This window comes from Gossypium hirsutum, chromosome D09 (assembly GCF_007990345.1).
Source record: "Gossypium hirsutum isolate 1008001.06 chromosome D09, Gossypium_hirsutum_v2.1, whole genome shotgun sequence".
NCBI lineage: Eukaryota > Viridiplantae > Streptophyta > Magnoliopsida > Malvales > Malvaceae > Gossypium > Gossypium hirsutum.
The window spans coordinates 35,121,252-35,146,701 of record NC_053445.1 but is presented as its reverse complement, the minus strand read 5'-3'; the positions used below and the strand labels follow the sequence as shown (position 1 = coordinate 35,146,701).

Genomic DNA, 25,450 nt, shown 5'->3' with positions numbered 1-25,450 from the left:
CCTTTTCAGAATCTCAATCTTTCACTACAGTTTCTGCTGGATTTTTGTTGAAAAAAGGATTGAAACTGAGGCAAAAAAGATTTTTAAAAAATGGAGAAATGTCAGCTTGTGATCAACTGTTTTATTTAAGAAAAAATCGATACAATGTATATAAGAACAAGTGAGCTTAAATAAGCTAATAATAATAATAATAATAATAATAATAATACAACTCGGCTTAATCTTGTAAGTTGATTCACACAACTTGCTTCCTCATTGGTTGATTTCAGTCTAATCAACACCCAGAATGTCTTATCAAAAATCATCACTGTTTTAGTGCAAGTTGGCAACTTGCAGGGTAAGGAGCTCGCATGTGTAGGTTTGTCTGACAGAGCTCACACCTTTAGTGACCTCGCATGTTTGGATGAGCTCTCAATCTTGGTGATCTCGCACATTTGAAGAACTCGCAGATTTTGGGGAGCTCACAATCTTGCGATTAAGGTTTTCCAATGTATGGATGGTCACTTCGCAACACTCCTCTTTGACCTCCATGTTGTTGCGAACCCCAATATCATTACATAGCTTTTCAAACTTCATTTTCTCAAGGGTTTTGTTAGAATGTCAGCTAGTTGATCTTGTGAACTGTAATGAACCAAGGTTACTTCCTTGGTTTGTTCCACTTCTCTCACAAAGTGATACTTGATTTTGAAGTGTTTTGCTCTTCCATGGAACATTGGATTGTTTTGCAATTGCAACAACGGATTAATTATCACATTTAATCTCTGTTTCTTCTTCTTATTTTAAATTCAAATCATCCAGCAGTTTCTTTAACCAAATAGCTTGATTCACAGCTGTTGCGGCTGCAACATACTCAGCTTCAGCAGTTGACTGCGCCACTGTTTCTTACTTCTTCGAGCTCCAACAAAACATGCTCAATCCTAGAGTAAAGAAATAACCTAAGGTACTTTTCATGTCTTCAGTAGACCTAGCCTAATCACTATTTGAATACCCAAGTAGTTTGTCTTTTTCAGTCTTCACAAATCTTACTCCATGACTTAGAGTTCCTCTTATGTATCGTAGAACCCTTTTTGCTACTTTGTAGTGGATCACATTGCAGCAATGCATGAATTTTGATAACAAGCTTATAGCAAACATTATGTTAGATCTGGATGCTATCAAGTAAAGTAGACATCCCACCAAGCTTCTGTAGCTTGTTTCATCAACCTTTTCAGCATCTTTATTGCTGGTGAGTTTCTCACCTTGAGCAATAGGGGTGCTCCCAGGTTTACAATTCTTCATACTCTATCTTCGCAGAATTTTTATTGTGAACCTCTTCTGGTTTATGAAGATTGCATCGCAAGTTTGATTCACCTCCAAACCAAGAAAGCATGTCATTTCACCTAAGTCTGACATTCCAAACTTTTCTTGCATCTGGTTCTTGAACACAATCATTGGTTCGTTGTTGCTGTCAATCACAAGTAAATCATCAACATATACCAATTTTCTTCACATATAATGTGGGCTCGTTGATGCTTCTTTCAAAACTCATCTCTGTCAGATGATTGTCAATTCTTTCATACCATCCTTTTGGTGATTGCTTCAAGCTATATAATGCTTTGTTTAGTTTGTACACTTTGGCCTCGCTCCCAGGTACTGCGAACCCTTGAGGTTACCCAACATAAATTGCTTCCTTTAGAAAGTCATTTAGAAAGACTAACTTTACATCCATTTGATGTATCCTCCAACCTTTTTGAATTACAAAAGTTATTAGCAGCCTTATGGTGTCTAAACCCCTTCACAACCAACCTCGCTTTATATCTGTTGACTAATTCATTAGGATTCATTTTGGTTTTGAACACTCACTTAACTCCAATCACTTTCTTGTGAACTGGTCTATCCACAAGTTTCCATGTTTCATTTTTGTTGATCATGTCATCTTTCATAGTTGTTAGCCATTCATCTTCTTGAGCAGCTTTTTCAAAAGTGATTGGTTCTAGCTTTGTCAGATTACACCATTGATAAATTTCAGTGATGGACTTAGTTCCTCGCACTGGTTGTTCATCGACTAGATCATTTTCAGTTTGGTCTCTAGTGGCTGGCACATCAAGTTTAGGACCCTCCTGTTCGCACATCTCCTCCTCTATTGCAGTCCAATTCCATATTTTTCCTTCATCAAATTTCACATCTCTGCTTACGATCACTTTCTTGGTGAAAGGATTATATATTCTATATCATTTTTTTAACACTGGAATGTCCAACTAATATCTCTGGTTGCAATCCACTGTCCTGTGAAAATATAATGTCGGTAATGACAATATAGCGCAAAGAAAAATAGAAATAGAAAAATAAAGAACACACAGATTTTACGTGGAAACCCTTTCGGGAAAAAACCACAGGCAGAGGAAAAGAAAATTCACTATGTCGAAAAAAAAATAATTACAAGAGGAGTAAACTATGCCTATTTGTAGGCTTGTAAACCTTATTCTAATAGGAGTGAAACTCCTTATTCAAATAATATCAAATAGATGAAGTTTAATAAGGTTTAAAAAACCTTATTCTAAAATAAAATAAAAGAAGTATAATTCTATAGGGATTTTACTATTATTTTATTTTACCACAATATTTTATTTAAATAAGGATTTGGGTCACTTAATTCTAACAATCTCCACCTTGACACGAATTCTTAATGATCAAGTTCTTCATCATGAACTCTCAACGAATAAGTTTCTCCACCTCTTCCATAAAACCCCTTAAGGGTTTATTTTCAACAATGAACACCAACCAAGTCTAAGCAATGCTCAAACTTGGTTATAGGAAGTGACTTAGTCATCATATCTGCAGGATTTTCATGAGTACTAATTTTGCTCACAACAATATCACCACGAGCAATAATATCACGAACAAAATGATACCGAACATCAATGTGTTTTGTTCTCTCATGAAACATTTGATCTTGTGTAAGGAAGATGGCACTCTGACTGTCACAAAATACTGTATTGATTTGAAGGTCTTCATTGAGTTCACTAAAGAGTCCCTTCAACCATATAGCTTCTTTACAAGCCTCAATAATCGCCATGTACTCAGCTTCAGTGGTAGACAAAGCGACTGTAGTTTGCAAAGTGGCTTTCCAACTGATTGCACAACCTCCGATTGTAAAGACATAACCGATAAGAGATCTTCTTCTATCGAGGTCCCCAACAAAATCAGCATCAACATACCCAATGACTCCATCTCTAGTTCTTCCAAACTGTAAGCAAACATCGGTAGTACCTCGTAAGTATCTTAAAACCCACTCGTAAGTATCTTAAAACCCACTGAACTGTTTTCCAATGTTCTTTACCAGGATTCGCCATGTATCTGCTAACTGCACTAACTGCATATGATAAATCTGGACGTGAACAAACCATGGCATACATGAGAGATCCCATTGCACTAGAGTATGGAACATGTGACATGTACTCAATCTCATCATCTGATTGTGGAGACAAAGCCAATGAAAGTCTGAAATAGGCTGCTAAATGAGTACTAACAGGCTTAGCATTCTGCATATTGAATCTAGAAATAACTTTCCAATGTACCCTTTCTGACTTAAATACAATTTACTTGCTTTTCTATCCCTGAGAATCTCCATACCAAGTATCTTCTTTGCTGGTCCCAAGTCTTTCATCTCAAATTCTTCACTTAGTTGGGCTTTGACCTTTCTTATCTCTCATTTATCTTTTGCTGCTATCAACATGTCATCAACATAAAGGAGTAGATACACAAAAGAACCATCACTATTTTTCTTAAAGTAAACACAACTGTCAAAGCTACTTCTTTTAAAATCATGAGAAGCCATAAAGAAATCAAACCTCTTACACCACTGTCTTGGTGACTGTTTCAAATTGTAAAGGGGCTTTTTCAGCAAGCAAACATAGTCCTCTTTTTCTGAAACTGTAAAACCCTCTAGTTGTTGCATATAAATATCCTCCTCAAGTTCTCCATGCAAAAATACAGTTTTTACATCTAACTTCTCAAGCTCTAAATCATGCATGGCCACAATACCAAGCAAAGCTCGAATCGAACTATGCTTCACAACTGGAGAGAACACATCTGTGAAGTCCACTCCTGGAATTTGACTGTAACCCTTTGCAACAAGCCTTACTTTATATATGGGTTCTTCAACTCTTGGAGTCCCCTCTTTCTTTTTAAACACTCATTTACAATGAACAACCTTTTTACCTTTAGGAAGTTTCACAATATCCCATGTTTGATTTTTGTGTAGTGATTCCATCTCCTCTTGCATAGCAAACATTCACTTTTCTGATTATTCACAACTAACCGCCTCAGAATAATTAGATGGCTCTTGGTTTGCATCTATATCTTCAGCCACATTTAAAGTATAAGCAACTAGATCAGCCTCGGCATACTTCTTTGGAGGTTTAATTTCTTTTCTAGTTCTGTTTTTGGCGATAGAGTATTGTGGTGAAGAAGCAACTCTATTTTGAAATTTTTACTGGCTTTAATAGTCAATTCTATTGTAGATTCTAGATCAATCTGATGCTCCACCTGCTTTTGATTTTCTTTATTGGAAGAGTCTTTAAGAGATAAGTTAGGTAGAATAGCAGTTTCATCAAAAACAACATCTCTGCTAATCACAACTTTTCTATTTTCAGGACACCATAACTTATACCCATTTACACCAGCTTTATAACCAAGAAAAATACATTTAATAGATCTCGGTTCCAATTTTCCATTATCAACATGAGCATACGCAGGACAACCAAAGATCTTTAAATCAGAATAGTCAGCAGGATTACCAGACCATACCTCTTGTGGAGTCTTTTTCTCAATGGCAACGGATGGAGATCGGTTGATCAAAAAACATGCATTAGAGGCTACTTCTGCCCAAAATGACTTTGATAAGTTGGCATTTGACAACATACATCGAACCTTCTCCATGATCATGATCATTCTATTTATTCGTTCTACAACGTCGTTTTGCTGTGGAGTATGACGAACTGTCAAGTGTCTCATGATCCCTTCTGACTTGCACAGTTTATTAAATTCATCAGAATAGAACTCTAAGCCATTGTCTGTGCGGAGATATTTTATTTGCTTCCCTGTCTGTTTTTCAATCATGGTTTTCCAATACTTAAATACGAAAAACACATCGCTTTTTTGCTTCAGGAAGAACACCTATACTTTTCTGGAAAAATCATCAATAAAAGTTAGCATATAATTAGCTCCACCTCTCGAAGGCACTTTGGATGGCCCCCATAGATCAGAATGAATATACTCTAACATTCCCTTCGTGTTATGGATTCATCTGGTGAATCGAACTCTCTTTTTCTTCCCAAAAATGCAATGCTCACAGAACTTCAGTTTGCAAATTCCTTACCCATCAAGAAGTCTTCTTTTGCTCAATTCTGCCATGCCATTCTCACTCATATGCCCTAGGCGTATATGCCAAAGTTTAGTAATATCATCATCTGACAAGAAAGAGGATGACATAGCTACATCACCAGTAACAGTAGAACCCTGCAAAACATATAACTTGGCAGTCTTTTTCTGCCCTTTCATCACAATGAGGGAACCTTTAGAAATCTTCAAAACCCCACTTTCAGCTGTGTATTTCTACCCTTTTGAATCAAGAGTACTCAATGAAATTAAATTTCTCTTTAATTCTGGAACATGTCGTACGTCACTGAGTGTTCTGACAACTCCATCAAACATTTTAACTCTAATTGTTTCAACACCTGCAATTCTACATGAAACATTATTTCCCATTAACACAATACCTTCAGACACTGTTTCGTAAGTTGCAAACCAATCCCGATTGAGACTCATGTGGAAGGTGCAACTCGAATTAAGGATCCACTCCTCGCTCACTTTGGAATTGTTGACAGAAACGACTAGAAGTTCACCATCGCTGTAATCTTCTACAACATCAGCTTTACCAGAATTTTCTAGTTGTTTTCTATTTTGAATAGCAGTCTCCCTTTTGATCTTGTTCTGTAGCATATAGCACTCAGATTTAATGTGTAATTTTTTCTTACAAAAGTTACAAGTTTTACCTCTATTTAAAGACTTCGATCTACCCTTAGATTTACTGCGAGGATTTCGTTCTTGTATCCTTCCACGATCATCATCAGCATTTCAATCTTGTCTCCCATGAACAATAAGAGCCTCTCTCTAAGAATCAGTTTTAACCACAAGTTGCTTCATCTTATCATACGAGGTTAAAGAATCATAAATCTCATCAACTGTGAGAGACTCGCGGCTATATAAAATCGTATCTCTAAAGGTTGAATAAGACGGGGGCAACGAACAAAGTAAAATCAAACCTAGATCTTCCTTATCATACTGAACCTCCATGGCCTCTAAGTTTGAGAAAATTTCTTTGAACACTGTTAAGTGTTTGTGCACAGATGCACCTTCCTCCAAACGATGAGCATAAATACGCTGCTTCATATGTAGCTCGCTAGTTAGAGTTTTCGACATACATATCTGTTCCAACCTTTTCCATAATCCAACGGCAGTCTTTTCCTTCATCACATCCTGAAAAATTTCGTTAGACAAATGCAGATGTAATTATGTTAACGTCTTTCGATCCTTGCGCTTCTTCTCTTCTTCCGTCAAAGTTGAAGGCATCTTATCTACCCCTAGTAGGGCTTCCTCTAAGTCCATCTGTGAAGAACTGCTTGCATCTTTATCTGCCATAATGCAAATCTGGTGTTGCGATCCAACAGCGGAATTTCGTACTTTAAATACGTCATTACCGTGATTGAGATAAATAACCCAAAAGCTCTGATACCAATTTGTGAAAAATATAATGTCAGTAATGACAATATATCGCAAAGAAAATAGAAATAGAAAAATAAAGAACACACAGATTTTACGTGAAAACCCTTTCGGGAAAAAACCACAAGCAGAGGAGAAGAAAATTCACTATGTTGAAAAAACATTAATTACAAGAGGAGTAGACTATGCCTATTTATAGGCTTGTAAACCTTATTCTAATAGGAGTGAAACTCCTTATTCAAATAATATCAAATAGATAGAGTTTAATAAGGTTTAAAAAACCTTATTCTAAAATAAAATAAAAAGATAATTCTATAGGGATTTTACGTTTATTTTATTTTACCACAGTATTTTATTTAAATAAGGATTTGGGTCACTTAATTCTAACATGTCCAATTTTTTTCTTTTCTCTCTTAGAACATTAACAAAACATGTGCAACCAAATACTCTTAAGTGTGAAACAGAAGGTTTAAAACCATACCGAGCCTCAAATGGTTTCTTCCCTTCAACAACTTTCATAGGTAGTTTATTTAGCAAGTAAACAACAGTGTTTACTGCCTCTGCCCAAAAATTATTTGACAATTTACTTTCAAACAACAAGCAACGAGCCATGTTCATTATAACTTTATTTTTTCTTTCACTTCCTTCATTTTTATTGTGGAATGTACACATTACTTGATTGCTGATGGACATGAAACTCTTCATAGAATTTTTCAAATTTCTCTGAGGTGTATTCTACCCCGTTGTATGATCTTATCATTTTGAGCTTGCAGTCACTTTGGTTCTCAACCATGAACTTAAATTTTAAGATTCCAGCTACCTCGGATTTGTTCTTCATGAAGTGCCCCAACAGAACCTTGTATTGCCATAAATAAACAACACAAAGTACCTACTTCCATTTAGCGAACTTGTTTTCATGGGTCCACAAATTTTGGTATATACTAAATGTAATTTTTTAGTGGCTCACCATGCTATGTTTGCAAGAAATGGAGACCTCGCTCGTTTTCCAAGCTGGCACACCTCACATACATCTTCATGATCAACCATATTTGATAAATTTTCAATCAAGTTATTCTTGGATATTTGACTTAAGGATTTGTAGTCAACATGTCACATTCTTCTATGCCATAACTTGGTTTCATCTAGCGAGCTGGTATGAGCTACCAAAGTTGCTAAGGTCCAGTTGATGGCAAAGCTTCTATAAACCTTTTGTTGAAATGAGCTCGCATCCACTTAGATAAAAGATTAAACATTTGTTGTCTTTGAATACCACTAAATATTTTTTTTCTCAAGCAAGTGACCTACACTCAATAAATTTTTATTTATGTCAAAAACTAAAAGAACACATGTGACAAGTTTAGTACTTGATGGAGTTTTAATCAAAACATCTTTCTTTTGTACTGCTTCGATGTACTAGTCATTTCCAACTTTCACCTTAGAGTAAAACCTTTTGTCAATGCTTTTGAAGATGCTCGCATCTGCAGTCATATGACTTGTACAACCACTGTCAACCAACCAGTTTTTTCTTTCTTTGTTGGAGGGTTCGCAAGATGTCGCGAACTGGGTTTTAAAGAGGGGTTCGTAGAATTTCGCGAACTGTGTTTCACATGAGGCTGTGAACATCAATTCTTATTGACTTCTTTCTGCAATCTGTGTCTGAGTGTTTTGTTGTTGTGTGTTTCCCTTATTCTTGCACACCGTTTCTTCATGGCCAAATTGTTTGCAGTTTTTGCATTAGGCATTAGGCCTAAACCAACAGAATTTCTCAAGATGACTCATTTTTTTATAGCTCGATCACGGTGGATATTTTTTCTTTCCATTATCTTTCTTTAACTTCTTATTTTTATCTGACTAGTTCTTTTTTTCTTTCTGACTTGAGGAGCTCGCAGCTTCTCTGTTTCTGTCTTGAAAAGCTCATTCAACATGCTGTTCTTCTCTGCTTGTCCTTCTTTGTTCTAAAGCATATAGAGCATTGAATAGTTCTGAGAGTGAGATGTTGATAGATCCCTCGAATTTTTTGGTGAGGATATTTTTTATTCGTATATCTGAAGAAGTGTGTAATCACCTTTTCAACCACTCGACTATCTGCGAACTGGTCCACTAACAGTCTTATCTAGTTTACTACTACCATGATTCGATCTAAATATTATTTCACAGTCTCAGCTTCCTTAATCTTGAGGTTTTTAAAATCTTGTCTGAGATTTATCGTCTAGTGCTGCCTTGCCTTCTACGAACCCTGGAACTCTTTCTTAAGCTTATCCCAAACTTTTTTAAGAGTATCACATAATATCACATCAAAAACACCGTGTAGGCAAGACATCACCTTGTGTTTTTTGGCATATTCCTCATTGTGTTGTTTTATTTGAGCCAGTGTAAGATTTAGTCACAATACTGATGGTTCTATTTCAAAATTTACAACCTCTTGAAGATTAAAGGCTTGAAGATATATTTTCATTTTTACTACTCAAATTTGATAGTTTTGTTCCTGTAAAAATAAGGGTGGTGGTATAAAGCTTGTTGAAGACATTTTTATGAAAACAGACCCTCAAAAGGTAACTGGATCTAAATACCAATTGTTGGATTTTTTATGGAGAAAGATTAGCTTGTGATCCACTGTTTTATTTAAGAAAAAAAAGGATACAATGTTTGAACGAGTGAGTTTAAATAAGCTAAAAATAATAATAATAAAATTTTATAGTCTAATCAACACTAAAAAATCACTCTTTCAATACAAGTTAGCAAGTTGACAACTTCTAGAGCTCATAGTTGTGGGTTTGTCTGATGGAGCTCGCACCTTTAAAGACTTCGTAGGTTTGGTGAGCTCGCACATTTGAAAATCTCAAAGTAGATAGGGGTATTATTTAACTACATCTATCTCAATGAGTGTTTATCGAATCGTTGCAATTGATGTTCGCAGTCTTACGATCAGGGTTTGCCAACATATGGATGATTACTTAGCAATAGTTTCTAGTAATGCAAACTCACGCACCCCTAATGGTAAGCTTTTTACTCTATGATCACCTAAAAAACCAAAGATTAGACGAAACTGGTGAGGTTTTAAACAAAATCTCATTCTCTGGGGTACATTTATACACCATGATACTCGATGGGTGAGTGCTGAATCATCGGCTTGATGATGCAATTCAACTGTTAGAGAAAATGTCGGTGAGAGATATGGGTTCGTGGAATTCAATAATTTAAGGGTGTTTGAATTGCGGGTATTTAATTATGGACAATAAGCTTTTCAATGAAATGCCTGGCCAAAATGTTGTTTCTTGGATGACAATAATAAGCAGGTACTTGCAATTTGGGGAAATTGAAGTGGCTGAGAGGTGGCTTTTTTAGATGCCTTTGAAGGATGTTGTGGCTTGGAATTCAATGATTTATGGGTATTTGAAGTTTCGGAGAGTTGATAAGGTGGTTAATTTACTTTTGAAAATGCCATATTGGAATGTAATTTCATGCACTTCAATGATTGACTGATTGATTGGATTATAATGGAAGAAATTATGAAGCTTTATTTTTTTGTGACAAGATGGTGGGTTCTGGTGTTAAGCTGAGTTCAAACATGCTTTCTTGCATATTGAAAGCTTGTGCAAATGTGATGGCCTTGCATTTGGGTGTTCAAACTAATGGTCGGGTTGTTAAGTTGGGGTTTTATTTTTATGAATTCATATGCGCGTAGCTTTGAACTTTTTATGTGAACTGCTAGCAAATGCAAAATGTTTGCGTAGTTTTTAGTGAGAAACGTTATGGGAATGTGGTAATATGGACAGCTTTTAGCTAGTTATGGCCTGAACCATAAGCATAAATCTGCGTTGATAATTTTTGGAGACATGATATGAATGGTTGTCCCCCAAATCAATCATCTTTCACTAGTGCTTTGAATTTGAGCAGCGGATTAGAGGCTCTAGACAAGGCTAAAGAGCTCATTGCCATAGTCATCGTGCGAAGTCTGAACTCTAATGTATTTGTTGGTAATTCTCTAGTTGTATTGTATATTGTATGTGGGAATACTAATGATGCTGGGGCTGCTTTTTATAATATGATAAAGTTAACCTCCATGCAGCAGCCAAGGTGGCCATGCAGGAAACACGCAATGCAGCAACTGAAGCATAATGCAACTGTTCTGTTTGTTTCATTTGGTTACTCCAATGAACATTTTGTAATCTAGTTGGATTTAAACTTATTAGGTAGTTGTATTTTGATGTAATTATGTGTTGATTGACTGATAACTCAGCAATACAACATAAGCAAGTTATATTAATAAGTTTCAATGTACCTTAGTGGTGTAAGGTAGTTGTTTAGGTGAAAACTTGTTTGTTTTGTCAAGTTGACAAATATATGCAATGGCTTAAATGCCTATTTTGGTGTCAATGAACAATTTCATTCTTGTTATCAACCATATTCTCCAATCTTTGCTTTAATTTGTTCTGTTCTAAATAAAAACTCAGTTTTGTTTCTTCTCCAAGCCACGAGGCTTGCTGTTCAAGCAATCCAAAAATCAGCTTGCTCACTGTCTTAACACCAACAAGTGGTATCTAGAGCCTTTGTCTTAGTGGACCTGTTGCAACTGAACCACTATTCAAATGGCTTCTTCAGGATTTTCTCCAGCAGCCCCACTAGTCTTCAATGGGGAAGGTTTCACATATGGGTGGTTAAGATGAGGACTTACCTGTAGGCTTTTGATTTGTGGGAAGTTGTGAACACCGATGTTGAACCTGCACCACTTAAAGCCAATCCCACAGTGGTTCAAATCAGACATGCTGATGAAAGGACTAAAAGGCATAAAGCCGTATCTTACATTCAGAACTGTGTCTCAGATGTCATTTTCACTAGAATTATGGCCTGTGAAACACCAAAGAAACCTTGGGACAAGCTTAAGGAGGAGTTCCAAGGCACAGAGAGGACAAGGCAGCAGCAACTGTTGAGTTTGAAAAGAGATTTTGAAAACTTGAAGATGAGAGAAGAATAAACAATAAAGCAGTATGCAGACAGGATCATGGCAGTGGTCAATAGCATAAGGCTCCTTGATGAGCAGTTCAGTGAAGCAAGGATAGTGGAGAAAGTCCTCTTTACCTTACCTGAGAGGTATGAGGCAAAAATATCCTCCTTAGAGGATTCAAGTGACCTAGCTAGCATCTCTCTAACTGAGCTAATTAACTCCTTCTATGCTCAGGAGCAAAGGAGAGCTAGCAGGGTCGAAGAGTACCAAGAAGGTGCTTTTCAAGCCAATGTCAGATAAGCCTTGAGCACCAATTCCTACAAAGGCAAAAAGGTGTGGAAAAATAAGCCTAAGCCTGATGCTGCAAGGAGAGAAGACCAACCCTACAGACATTGCAAAAGTCCTGGTCATCTAGAAGAAAAATGCTGATTTAGACCAGATGCATTATGTCAACATTGTAAGAAAAGAGGGCATGTTGAAAGGGTTTGCAAAAACAAGGGCAAGCCTAGGCAGATTCAATCACAACAAAAGAATGTTGAAGCTCGTGTTGCTGAAGAAAGTAGTGATCATGAAGAGCAGGTCTTTGTTGTGTCTTGCTCTGCTAATCAAAAGAAGGGATCAAAAGGTTGGCTGTTGGACAGTGGTTGCAATAGTCACATGTCACCAGATACAACCATTTTCAAAACTTTGGATAGAAGCTGCAAAACCAAAGTAAAGGTTGGCAATGGTCAGTTCATAAAGGCTGAAGGAAAGGGGGATGTGTTAATATGCACTTCCACAAGTGCCAAAGTTATCTCGAATGTACTATTGGTGCCAAAGATTGACAGAAACCTTCTCATCATTGCTCAACTGTTTGAGAAAGGTTATTCAGTTGTATTCAAGGGCAAAGAGTGTCAGATTGCTGATCCAAGTGGATCAAGCCTCATGACAGTCACTATGAAAGATAAATGCTTTGAAGTTCATTGGCCAAGTGACTCGAAGTCAGCCTATACAGCCTCTACTGATGATTCCAAGCTTAGGCACCAAAGGCTTGGACATGCTAACTTTAGATTGATGGCTTAGATGGTCAGTGAAGGCTTGGCTGAAAACTTCACCAACACAGTGGAGAATGATGAAGTTTGTGAGGTATGCCAGCCAGGAAAACAAGCAAGACTGCCATTTCCTGTAAATAGAGCATGGAGAGCCTCAGAAAGGTTGCAGTTGATGCACACTGATGTGTGTGGCCCAATGAAGACTGAATCACTCAATGGAAACAGGTACTTCATTCTTTTCATTGATGATTGTACCAGATATTGCTAGATATTCTTCTTAAAACTTAAGTCTGATGTAGCTCAAGTGTTTATGAAGTTCAAAGTTGTAGTTGAAACAGAAACTGAATGCAAGTTAAAGCCTATAAGATCATACAATGGGACTGAGTACACCTCAGCTTAGTTTCAAGCTATTTGCAATGAAGCTGGTATCAAACATCAATTAACCAATGTCTATACTCCTCAGCAAAATGGAGTTAGTGAAAGAAAAAATAGAAGTTTGATGGACATGGTCAGATGTCTGTTGTTTGAGAAGAATTTGCCCAAAACCTTGTGGGCTGAGACTGTAAACACTACAGTCTATCTTCAGAACAGACTTTCAACTAAGGCACTTACTCACAAGACACCTTTTGAAGCTTGGTTCGGACTCAAGCCATCGTTAGCTCATCTGAAAGTCTTTGGTTGCCTATGTTATGCACAAATACCAGCTGTGAAGAGAGACAAGCTGTCAAAGAGGCCTAACCTGGTATCCTAGTAGGCTACAGCTCAGTAAAGAAAGGTTACAGGATCTTGGATTCTTCAACAAATAAGATCCAAATAAGCAGATATGTTGTCTTTGATGAAAAAGGATGCTGGAACTGGGAAAGAAATGAGGCAGAGGTAAACTCTAAAGAGCTGATGACTGATCAAGTTGAACCTGATCGAATTAGTTCTGAAATTGATATAGATGACATGCCAGTCAGGGGCACAAGACTCTTGACTGAGATTTATGAGAGAGTACATGTTGCCACAGTGGAACCAAGCAGTTTTGAAGAAGCTGAAGCTCATGAAGGATGGAAGCAAGCCAAGGTTGATGAGATCAGGATGATTCAAAAGAATCAGACTTGAGAGCTAGTAGAGAGGCCTGCCAACAAAAATACCATTGGTGTAAAATAGGTCTATCAAGTTAAGTACAATGCAGATGGCAGTTTAAACAAGCTAAAAGCTAGGCTAGTGGTCAAAGGTTTCAGTCAGAGATATGGTCTGGACTACATGGAAACATTTGCACCAGTAGCCAAACTCGATACAATTAGATTGCTGGTAGCTTTGGCTGCTCAAAACCAGTAGACAATTCACCAGATGGATGTAAAGTCAGCATTTCTAAATGACTTCCTGGAAGAAGAGATTTACATTGACCAGCCTCAAGGATTTGTTGTATCTGGCAAGGAACATATGGTCTACAGGCTCAAAAGGGCCTCATATGGCTTAAAGTAAGCACCTAGAGCCTGGTATGCTCGAATTGATTCCTATTTAGTCAGTTTGGGATCCGAGAGAAGTGTTAGTGAACCAACACTTTATGTCAAGAAGAATCAAGCTGAAACACAGCTCATTGTATCCCTTTATGTAGATAATCTCTTGGTGACAGGAAGAGACAAGATCAGATTAGCAAATTTCAAAACAAAAATGAAGGAGATGTTTAAGATGTCTGACTTGGGATTGATGACATATTTCCTAGGAATGGAGGTGTGCCAAGCAGAAGGAGGAATCTTTTTGGGATAAAAAACATTTGCCTTTAAGGTTCTATCCAAGTTTTCAATGGAGAACTGCAAGCCAACAAGTACTCCTATAGTTGTTGGAGTAAAGTTGTCAAGTCAAGGGATTCATAAACAGGCCAGTGAGCCTATCTACAGGAGTCTAGTTGGTTGTTTGTTGTATTTTACAGCAACTAGGCCTAATATTATGTTTGCTGTTAGTATGTTATTAAGGTTTATGCATTGCTGCAATGAGTAGCATTTTCAAGCAGCAAAAAGAGTGCTAAGATACATCAAAGGCACTTTTAGCTATGGAATGTTATTCAACAGAGCTCAAAATTTGAAGTTGATAGGCTACACTGACAGTGACTGGCTGGTTCGAGTGATGATATGAAGAGCACTTCTGGTTATACATTTACACTTGGCTCAGCTATGTTTTGTTGGAGTTCAAGAAAGCAATCGATGGTGGCTCAGTCAACAGCAGAAGCAGAGTATATTGCAGCTGCAAGTGCTGTAAATCAAGCCATATGGCTTAGAAAAATTCTGGTGGATTTGAACCAACATCAAGAAGGAGCAACAGAGATTTATTGTGATAACAATGCTGCTGTTGCAATTGCAAAGAATCCTGTTTTCCATGGTAGAAAGAAGCATTTTAGCATCAAGCTACATATGATAAGAGAAATGGAACAAGCTCGAGAAGTGGAGCTGATTCATTGCAATTCTGAAGAACAGATAGCTGATATCTTCACAAAAGCCCTCAGTGTATCAAGGTTCATAAGTCTAAGAGATCAAATGGGAGTCAGCAGCATGGAAGCTAAGGAGGAGTGATGAAGTTAGCCTCCATGCAGCAGCCAAGGTGGCCATGCAAGAAACACGCAATGCAGCAACTGAAGCACAATGCAACTGTTCCGTTTGTTTCATTTGGTTCCTCCAATGAATATTTTGTAATCTATTTGGATTTAAACTTATTAGTAGTTGTATTTTGATGTAATTAGGTGTTGATTGACTGATAACTCAGCAATACAACATAAGCAAGTTATATTAACAAGTTTCAATGTAACTTAGTGGTGTTAGGTAGTTGTTTAGGTGAAAACTTGTTTGTTTTGTCAAGTTGAAAAATATATGCAATGGCTTAATGCCTATTTTGGTGTCAATGAAATATTTCATTCTTGTTATCAACCAAATTCTCCAACTTTGCTTCAATTTGTTCTGTTTTAAACAAAAACTCAGTTTTGTTTCTTCTCCAAGCCACAAGGCTTGCTGTTCAAGCAATCCAAAAATCAGCTTGCTCACTACCTTAACACCAACATAATGCCGGTGAGAAAAATGTTGTCTCGTGGAACTCCGTTATTGTGGATGTGCACAGCATGGTCAAGGTATGTTGGTTCTCACACTCTTTATCCAAATGATACGTGATGAAGTTGATCCGACCGAGATTATGTTCACATGGTTGCTCTCTGCTTGCAGCCATTCCAGAATGTTGCAAACGGCCTGATGCTTTTTTTAGTATATTGGTCTATATAAATTCACTGCGATAAAGCTTCAGCACTATGTTTGTATGGTTGATGCCCTGGGTACATGTGGGGAATTGGAATAAGCAGAGGAGCTAATTAAAAAATATGCAGGTAAAACCAAATTCTATGGTATGGATAGCTTTGCTTAGTGCTTGTAGGATGCATTTAACTTAGGAACGGCTGAAAGAGCTGCAAAATCGATCCTTTATATTGAACCGAATTGCAGTGCTTCTTATGTTTTGTTGCCGAATATATATGATTCTGCTGGTGAGCGGAGTGATGTCTCAAGAATGAGAATAAGGATGAAACAAGGAGGGATTGTGAGACAACTGGGTTACTGTGAGGGGAGTGCAACGTGAGTTTGTTTCTGCAGATAGGTCTCACCCTCTTAGTGTGAAAATATATCAAAATCTGGATTGGTTGGGAGGGAAGTTGAAGGTGTTTGGGTAGGTTCCAGATAAGAGGTTTGCCCTGCATGATGTGGAGGATGAGCAGAAGCAAGAGATGCTGCCGTATCACAGTAAGAGGCTTGCTGATGCATTCAGATTGGTGACTACTGCAGAGAGCAGCACAATAACAGTGTTTAAGAATCTTCGTGCATGTGGCAATTATCACAGTGCCATTATGGTCATAGCAAAGATCGCTGGGCATGAAATCATTGTATGAGATTCTACACTCTTCCATCACATCCTTAATAGGATTGTGCTCTTGTGGGGATTATTAGTAGCAAGTTTTTGAAGATTGCCATACTAAGAACATTTTGATCTTCCAAAACAATCTTGTTATTAGCTGATTCAGAAAAGATATTCGTGGTATTCTTGAGACCATTAAATGCAAGGAAATTATCCCCCTTTATTGCAGCCAATCTGTCCAGTTGTGGCAACGCTTCCATTAGCTTCACTGAAGTTAAAGCTGCGTGTTTTTTTTTCATTTCTATCCCCCTTTGATGTACCTTTCAGTCTAAGAAGAGGTAAATCAGGCCAAAAATCAATGTAGAAAGAAAGTACTGGAGTGTGAAGCGCTAGATATGCAAGGAATTGAAGGTTTGGGTCACAAAAGAGGGAGAGATGAGTTGAATGTCATGAACATGAAGTGGTGAATGCAAGGAAGCTTGATTGGGGTTCAAATATTGCCTTGTTTGGAGCTGTTGCTATCTATGTTACTCAAACTCAAATTTGGGTGTCCGATACGGGTTTATTTAATTATTTCAAAATTTTCATATATTTTGAAAATCCTTGGAAGACCATACCCTCATACACGAATGTCAAGCACAAATAAATACTAAAAGAAAAATGACAAGTGAAAAAGATATAGATTGCCAATGCTGCTGCCGCTGCTGTGGATTTCAAGGAAGCAATTAGGCTTCAAGGTTGCAGCAGTAAGATGGAACAAGCGTGAAACTGGTCAGTCTCTCTATTAGTATGAATCTGTGATATCATCCATATTAAGCTTCACTTCTTTGTACTGGTTAGAAAGTCAAGCATTCAATTTAGGAGTAAAGGGATGTAAATTTAAATGAATACTAGTTGTTTGATATCTGAATTCTTGGGTTAAACTATGTTAAACATGACTATGGAAATATGATCATATTCTGGCCTTGATTCTTCCATTGCTGTGATTTGTAAATCAATACTAATTTGCTATTGAGATTGCTAATTAAGCTTCAATTATTTACTCTCCGTTCAGAAAATTATAGTAGGCATGTTAGTTCACTAATGCAAACTAAAACTGGGATGGGATTCTAATTGTAACGTTAATCCACAAAGACAAACAAAATTATGACCCTAAAACAAAAAAATTTTAATTAAATTAATTTTAGTTTTTTTTTTAATGGGGAAATGGTTATGGATGAAAGTCTGTTAGGATGATGAATCTATATATATGGATGATTCTTTGTATAGAGCAAATAATTTCTTTTCAGTTTTCCTTTGAGTTCTGTTATATTTAGCCCACATATCATTGAAACCCTCCCAAAATATCCACATTCCTTTGCCAACTTTCTTGACTCCTCTCTCTCAATCACCTTCTCATATTCCAAATACTTTCATCCAAGATATCAGCATTTTGCATTACAAGAACAATCTGGTAATTTTAGATGAACTGTTTTTGCTTTCTTGGTAAATTATTCATTTTCTTTTTTGATTTCTCATTGATTTTCTTGGTTTTTCTTTAAGCTTTGTTGCAAACTAACAGGATGCCAGGGAACAAATATAGCTCTAGTAATCTCCCTGGTACACCAAGAACAAGATTGGAAAGGCTTCTTAGAGAAAGGGAGTTAAAGAGATTCAGCAGGGATTTTAATGAAGGGGAAGGTGAGTTATCATCAGCCCAAGATTCTTTTTCACCTGAGTCTTCAACTTCTTGGTTAAATGATGAAGAATCTTTACAACCCCTTTCAGGTGCAAGGACTTCACATGATGGAGGTGCAAGGCAAGATTTTCAGGCTTCCAAACAACGTTTGTTGGTGGTTGCTAATAGGCTGCCAGTTTCGGCAGTTAAGCATGGGGATTCTTGGCAACTTGAGATGAGTGCTGGAGGCTTAGTTAGTGCACTTCTTGGTAAAGTGATCACTTCAATTCCTTATTAATACATGTTCTTTTTTCATTTTTTGCTTTTCGGAATTGGTTTTTTCAGTTGTTATAATGTTTGCAATGTTTTTAATCTTGTTATGAAGGTGTGACGGAATTTGACACCAGATGGATTGGTTGGGCTGGCATAAATGTCCCTGATGAAAGTGGACAAAAGACATTAACTGAAGCTTTAGCTGCAAAGGTCAGACTAGAAAAAATGAAGTTCTTAATTGTTGTTAAAGAAATGCAATTCCATAATCTTGGAAAAGTTAGTAGGGTTATATGTTTAACTTTGTGCTTTAATTAATGCAGAACTGCATACCGGTGTTTATTGAAGAAGAAATTGCTCATCAATATTATAATGGATATTGTAACAACACATTATGGCCACTGTTTCACTATCTTGGGCTTCCGCAAGAAGACCACCTTGCAACTACTCGAAACTTTAAATCTCAGTTCGAAGCTTATACGAAAGCGAACCAGTGTTTTGCCGATGTGGTTAGCAAGCATTATGAGGAAGGGGATGCGGTTTGGTGCCATGATTACCACCTAATGTTTCTTCCAAAATACCTAAAAGAACGGAACAGTGACATGAAAGTTGGTTGGTTTCTGCATACCCCGTTTCCTTCTTCCGAAATCCATCGGATGCTGCCATCTCGGTCAGAGCTGCTGAAGTCTGTTCTTTCTGCTGATTTAGTAGGGTAAGTTCATTCGCTTTAGGCATTGTTTTTTGTATGTAGATTCAATGATCTTGTTTTTCTTTCAATATTTATGTGTCGGTAGGTTGCTTGGATATATGAATTGAGCTTAGTTTGCATGTCGGACAAAGGTATTCGAATTTCCACTAACTCTAGGATTAAAAATGTACTTCAGGTTCAACACTGTAGGGAGTTTAAACATTCGTCAGGTTTTATCACTGCCATTAATGACTGGCATGAATCTAATAAACAAACCTAAGATTAGAACGACAGTTAACGTCAAGCCTATGTTTCTTTCGTTCTACTTCCTTATACCCAATGTGATACAAACTGTTACAGTCATTCCGCCTGGACACTACTGTTTTGACTTGCTTGTGAGTTGTGCAACATCATGAATTTTTTGTTTGAACTGGTGCGAAACTGCAATGTTGGTTTTAAGGGACTCTGGTATCACTTTGAGCATGTTGTTTCTTTCTGTCAAAATCATATAATGTTAAACTTCCGAAGGCCATTACTGTGGCATTGTTTTAATTTCCGGTTTGTTGATCTTCCAGTTTCCACACATATGACTATGCAAGGCATTTTGTCAGTGCTTGCACTCGTATTCTCGGGCTGGAGGGCACACCTGAAGGAGTAGAGGATCAAGGAAAGTTGACTCGTGTAGCAGTAGTATGTCTTCACTGATCTCTTTCATCTTTTATCATCTAAGAATCTTCAGATTGTCAACTTAATTTGTTCTTTTGCATGGACCTTTTAACATTTTAAACCATTTATTCCTCATCTCATCTACTTTTTTTGTTGCTTGGGATCTTGAAAATACAGTTTCCAGTAGGGATTGATCCTGATCGATTCATTCAAGCTCTTGAACTACCTCAAGTAAAAGATATCGTGAAAGAACTGAAACAGAGGTTTGCAGGTTATAAGGTAGGAATTGGATTCTTTTCTCCCTTAATTGGTATCAGTTATGTTTGTGTAGCATCTCGTATCTTTGATTTAAGGGAAGCAACAAGCTGTTTTTGAGTTACTTATGGGTTGATGTTTAATAATGGTAAGGTATTGTTGGGCGTTGATCGGCTTGATATGATCAAGGGAATACCGCAGAAGATTTTGGCATTTGAAAAGTTTCTCGAGGAAAATCCCGATTGGCGTCATAAGGTGGTTCTCCTGCAAATTGCTGTCCCTACCAGGACACATGTTCTCAAGTGTATGTTCATAAATACTTTTCTTCTTTCTTTCTGGTTACCTGAAAGAGTGTATCAACTTTTGCAATGAGAACCGCCACGGCATTAAACGGATTAACATTATCATACTAATACTTTAGCATCTCAAGATGCAATACTCTGGTGTTGGTTTTCCTTCTTATTATGCCATACTGACTTTTTTGACAATCAATTGTTGCATATATAAATAGAACATGCAGTGCTATCTTTATCTTCAGCAGACATTTTGTTTTCTGATAATTTGTGGTTTTCTCAAGCCTGTTTCAACCCTCCCCTTGTACTGACTCCTCAAAACCTTACATGTTTACTTTCTTGATATCATAGATAAACAGCTTACAAGCCAAGTCCATGAGATTGTTGGCCGCATTAATGGAAGATTCGGATCGTTTTCTTCTGTACCAATACATCATCTGGTTTGTCTATACCTTATTATCTTTTATCCATCACTATTTATGATAAAAGTGTGAACTAACTTGGTTGAAAGTATTATTTATGAGTGGATAGGCAGTTGGCTTTTTGATGTTTATGCATATATATATATATAGGTGAATAGATGCAATACAAAGAATACGATTAATCAGCAATGACTGTTTTGCAGGATTGCACCCTTGATTTTCACACATTATGCGCGATATATGCTATAACCGGTACCGACTTTTGTGTTTTAAACACATACCCAAGTCACTATTTTTGTTTGAAATGATAACTTGATTTTATGCCTGTCTGAACCGTTGGCAATTAACAAATTATGCAGATGTAGCTCTTGTGACATCTTTGAGGGATGGAATGAACCTCGTCAGCTATGAGTTTGTTGCCTGCCAAGCAGCCAACAAAGGGGTCCTTATACTAAGTGAGGTACTTACTTCTGATTTTGATTATACATTTGTTCAGGGCTTTTCTGGATGTGTAAACTTCAAAGCTTAGATTTTCATAAGAACGAATTTTCTAGTTTGCTGGAGCTGCTCAGTCTCTTGGTGCCGGAGCCATTCTGGTTAATCCATGGAATGTCGCCGAAGTTGCTTCTTCCATTGGTTATGCTTTGAATATGTCGGCTGATGAAAGAGAAAAACGACACCACCATAACTTCTTGCATGTGACTACACACACATCTCAAGGATGGGCCGAAACGTTTGTAAGGTGCTGATCATAGCTTAATACTCGTATTTTCTTCAATGAAAACTCATGAGATGGAGAAACTAGTGCTTATAATGTTGAAGATAAAAAAATAGCCATTCTTGCAACCTTTTCCCTTCTTTTTTTTCTTCAATTAAAAAAGACGGGACCCCAAAATTTTTCTTTTTGAGATATTGGAATTTTATTATAAACCCTGAAGTTTTCCTTTTGTAGTGAACTTAATGAAACCATTGTTGAAGCTCAATTGAGGTCAAGACAAATTCCACCACCACTCCCGATTGAAGCTGCGGTTGATCGTTATGCATGTTCGAATAACCGATTACTCATACTGGTATGCTAATTTTCATCTTCACTTCTTTCTTTATTTGACAATGTCGGAAAGGCCCTGCTCTGAACATTATAGGAGAAGAGAAAACCGCTCATAACGTGCATTTTCATTTTCATAATCACTCTTCCATGTTATAGGGATTCGATGCAACTTTAACTGAACCACTGGATGCCCTTTGGAGGAAGGGCAATCAAATTAAAGAATTGAAGCACAAGATACGTTCAGATTTACGGGAACCTTTGAGAAAGCTTTGTGATGATCCGAAGACAACAGTTCTTGTCCTCAGTGGAAGCAATAGGAATGCCCTGGATAATGTAAACCCTTAATTTCAACTCGCTGCATTTTTTCTTTAAAATGAAATCCCTGAACTCGTAATTTGCAATGCAGAACTTTGGTGATTTTAACCTGTGGTTGGCGGCCGAAAATGGGATATTTTTACGAGCTACAATGGGAGAATGGATGATGACTATGCCTGAAAATACAAGCATGGACTGGGTGGATAGTGTCAAGGTACATAACATTAGTTCCAGCAAGCTCATAATCCGTATGAAATGCTTCTGGCTCTAGACTTTCTGATGCTTGTTTGTCATTTCAGCATGTATTCGAATATTTTACCCAAAGAACTCCTCGATCTCATTTCGAGCTCCGGGAAACTTCGCTCATATGGGATTATAGATATTCAGGTCCTTATCTAGACTTCTGTTTAGCGCAAACAATCGCTTGAATTTTTATTGATATATCTTCTGAACAACTAAACCAAAAAATTGTAGATGCCGAGTTTGGAAGACTTCAAGCGAGAGATCTATTGATGCATCTTTGGACTGGTCCGATCTCTAACTTATCTCTCGATGTTGTCCAAGGTAGTCAGTCCATTGAGGTTAGATCCGTCGGTGTGACGAAGGTATGCTTTCATGGTACTATTCGCTCTTCTTCTATTCAATCAGGACCACAAGTTGTCTCATATCATGCTTTATATAGGGTGCCGCAATCGATCGAATCCTCGGAGAAATAGTTCATAACAAAGGCATGAAGGAACCCATCGATTATGTCCTATGTATGGGGCACTTTCTCGCTAAGGTGCGTTTCTTATCGCCTACTTTTATCTGTTTTCCTTTCTTATGAAGCATTCCTATACGAGGAATTACGAGTTCCGAAAACCAATGGTCGAAAATATGATTAACTTGAAACTAAATGATTTTCTGCAATTGGTTCAGGATGAAGACATTTATTCGTATTTTGAGCTGATGCTTCCTTCAGAAACCCCGACTTCATCATCATCCCAAGTACCAACCCCATTCGGGACACCCACCGCCGGATCGAGTGCAGCTCCCCTTAAGAAACAACATTCGCTGTCACCAGGGAAGAAGAGCTCTTTCATAGGCGACAGTATGTTGGATCCGATGATGGGAGCCGATCGAATGTCGTTGCTAGAGGGTTCTTCGCTGATCAATCTTCAGGCTGAGAATTATTTTTCTTGCTCTGTTGCGAGGAAAAGGTCGAAGTCACGCTATCTCCTTCGATCATCCGATGAAGTTTTGGAACTCTTGAGAGGGATGGCAAATCATTGTTGACGGTTGGAACCCGGGATTAGAGTAGTGATTTACGGAGATTGTATCATGCTTATCGTTACTGTAAACTGCAGCTAAAAATTTTGAATTTGATCAATTTTGTGGCAGAGGCAAAGTTTAAAAAAAAGATTAATTTTGTTTAGTAAAAATTCTTTTTGAAAAAATATTTTTGCAAACTAAATTTTACTCGAATCCAATTAAACAGCAGCCTCCACTAGTAATCGACGGTTTCTCAGTTGCTCAGAAACCAAATCGGACGCCTTGTATCTTTCCACATCTTGAATCCGGCCCCTCCAAATCCTGTCCACCGCATCCAAGTACTGGGCGCCGTACGCGTCAGGATATCCGGCCAAGTACTTGGCGATGCAATCCAGTGCGACGGCGCAGTAAGCATCCTTAATGGAATCGGGAGCCCTTTGCTGTTGTCGATGCACCCGATCTTCTCCAACGCGTCGAGTATTTTATCGGAAATCTCACCGGCGGTGATTTCGGCTCGCACGGTACGGAGGAGCACGGCCTTTTTTCAACTGAGGCCTGGGCTCCAATGGCGGGAAAGTTTCAATAACTTTCTTTACCTCCATATCGTCGGGTGAGTACTGAGTACCTGACAAGGAATTCAATAATGCAACCGCAGATACATAATTCAAAACCCTAAACTTTCGACTGTGTTTTTGAATTTTGAAGAGAAAAATTAAATATCATTATTCAACGATTTTTCATACTGCATTATTCAAAATTCTAATCCAACTAAAATACCAAATCATAATTACAATATCCCCCCAACCCCAACCTATATATATTTAATAGACACACCGAAGTTTTAACATCTAGCACCTTTTTTTTTTCTCGTCAATAGCGGATTATAGAGAATACATCCCTTCATTACAACCTCATATCTCCGATCATTCATCTGAGCACAACCCTCCTCCAAGTCCAAGCATGCGGAGGAAGCTCAGAGATACTCTAAGAAAATACTACAAGGAAGCCTAAAGGTAGGCCTTCAGGCTCTAAAAATAAACCCAAAACTCCAATTGTTATAATCAGAGACAACGATTCAGTTATAAAGCCAGCGGTTCTCCAAATCCCCGTTGGTTTTGATGTTATTGAAAACACCATCAATTTCGCCCGTATATACCATGTCAATGTTAGTATAATCAGTGCTACCGGCTCTGTTTCAGACATCATTCTCCGATATTCTTCTTCTCTAGGGGCGCCATATCGTTTTGTTGGAACCTTTAAGATACTCTCCTTGTCTGGCTCATTCTTTGCCGATCATAGTACTACACCAACGCCATGCTCTTCTTTTAATATAATTCTTTCAAGAGAACAAATCCAATTCTCAGGAGGGATAGTAGTCGGGAGACTAATGACAGCAACGCCAGTGACGATGGCGGTGGTTACTTTTGCAAACCCTTCGTTCCATAAACTTCCGTATGAAGGAAATAACAACGATCATCATCACAAAACAATGCTTTATAACATTGATGGTGCCACCCAATGTTACACTCCATATTCCTTGGGCTTCTCTCTAAAAGACGAATGACATATATGAAAAACTTAACCCCTTCATAATTTTACATCATCGTCATCCTCTTTTAAGCTAATTTTCACTGTTTTGGATTCTATTCTTTTTTTACTGAGTCCATTTTTGTTAACATTCATCTAATAATATTTTGTTTACTTTGAGGAAATTTAATGTTGATTAATATTTAGTTCCATCTACATTTATGCTCCTCGTTTTGGTGTATTTTTTTTTTGGTAGAAAAGTTCTGGTCTAAATATTATTAAACCATGAAGCAAGACATGGATATAATAATACGACCCTAGATTTTTAAACTATATAAGGGAAGAAGAGCTCTTTCATAGGCGAGAGTTAGTGGATTGGATGACGGTGGTGTTGAGCGGCGATGAAAATTAGTGGTTCTTATATTATAAATAAATAAATAAATAATA

At 37.5% G+C, this 25,450-nt stretch overlaps 2 protein-coding genes across 3 annotated transcripts; both read left to right on the top strand.

Moving 5' to 3' along the window:
• The first annotated feature begins 11,764 nt into the window (after positions 1-11,764).
• LOC107892595 (uncharacterized) lies at positions 11,765-12,769 on the top strand. Its single transcript, XM_016817661.1, has 2 exons — positions 11,765-11,998; positions 12,170-12,769. The coding sequence occupies exons 1-2, from the start codon at positions 11,765-11,767 to the stop codon at positions 12,767-12,769; spliced, it is 834 nt and encodes a 277-aa protein (XP_016673150.1).
• Positions 12,770-17,887: 5,118 nt separating this feature from the next.
• On the top strand, positions 17,888-23,639 carry LOC107891734 (alpha,alpha-trehalose-phosphate synthase [UDP-forming] 1). Of its 2 annotated transcripts, XM_041100454.1 has the most exons (19): positions 17,888-18,064; positions 18,154-18,291; positions 18,379-18,537; positions 18,654-18,751; positions 18,862-19,250; positions 19,802-19,916; positions 20,070-20,171; positions 20,301-20,451; positions 20,792-20,880; positions 21,066-21,114; positions 21,222-21,322; positions 21,417-21,604; positions 21,815-21,932; positions 22,067-22,243; positions 22,317-22,439; positions 22,525-22,612; positions 22,700-22,830; positions 22,908-23,006; positions 23,144-23,639. In XM_041100454.1, exons 2-19 carry the CDS (start codon positions 18,174-18,176, stop codon positions 23,498-23,500), a joined length of 2,652 nt encoding a protein of 883 aa, XP_040956388.1. In that variant the 5' UTR covers positions 17,888-18,064; positions 18,154-18,173; the 3' UTR covers positions 23,501-23,639. The 2 variants fall into 2 exon arrangements, with proteins under 2 accessions (XP_040956388.1, XP_016672101.2); XM_016816612.2 differs by having other exon boundaries at positions 18,154-18,537.
• Positions 23,640-25,450: the final 1,811 nt, after the last annotated feature.

Coding starts and splice junctions, on each gene's coding strand:
- LOC107892595 (XM_016817661.1), top strand. CDS start 11,765: ATGGCAGTGGTCAATAGCATAAGGCTCCTTGATGAGCAGTTCAGTGAA. Junction 11,999..12,169: donor AAGGTGCTTTTCAAGCCAAT/GTCAGATAAGCC, acceptor CAACATTGTAAG/AAAAGAGGGCATGTTGAAAG.
- LOC107891734 (XM_016816612.2), top strand. CDS start 18,174: ATGCCAGGGAACAAATATAGCTCTAGTAATCTCCCTGGTACACCAAGA. Junction 20,172..20,300: donor AGAGGTTTGCAGGTTATAAG/GTAGGAATTGGA, acceptor AATAATGGTAAG/GTATTGTTGGGCGTTGATCG. Junction 21,605..21,814: donor TGGGCCGAAACGTTTGTAAG/GTGCTGATCATA, acceptor TTCCTTTTGTAG/TGAACTTAATGAAACCATTG.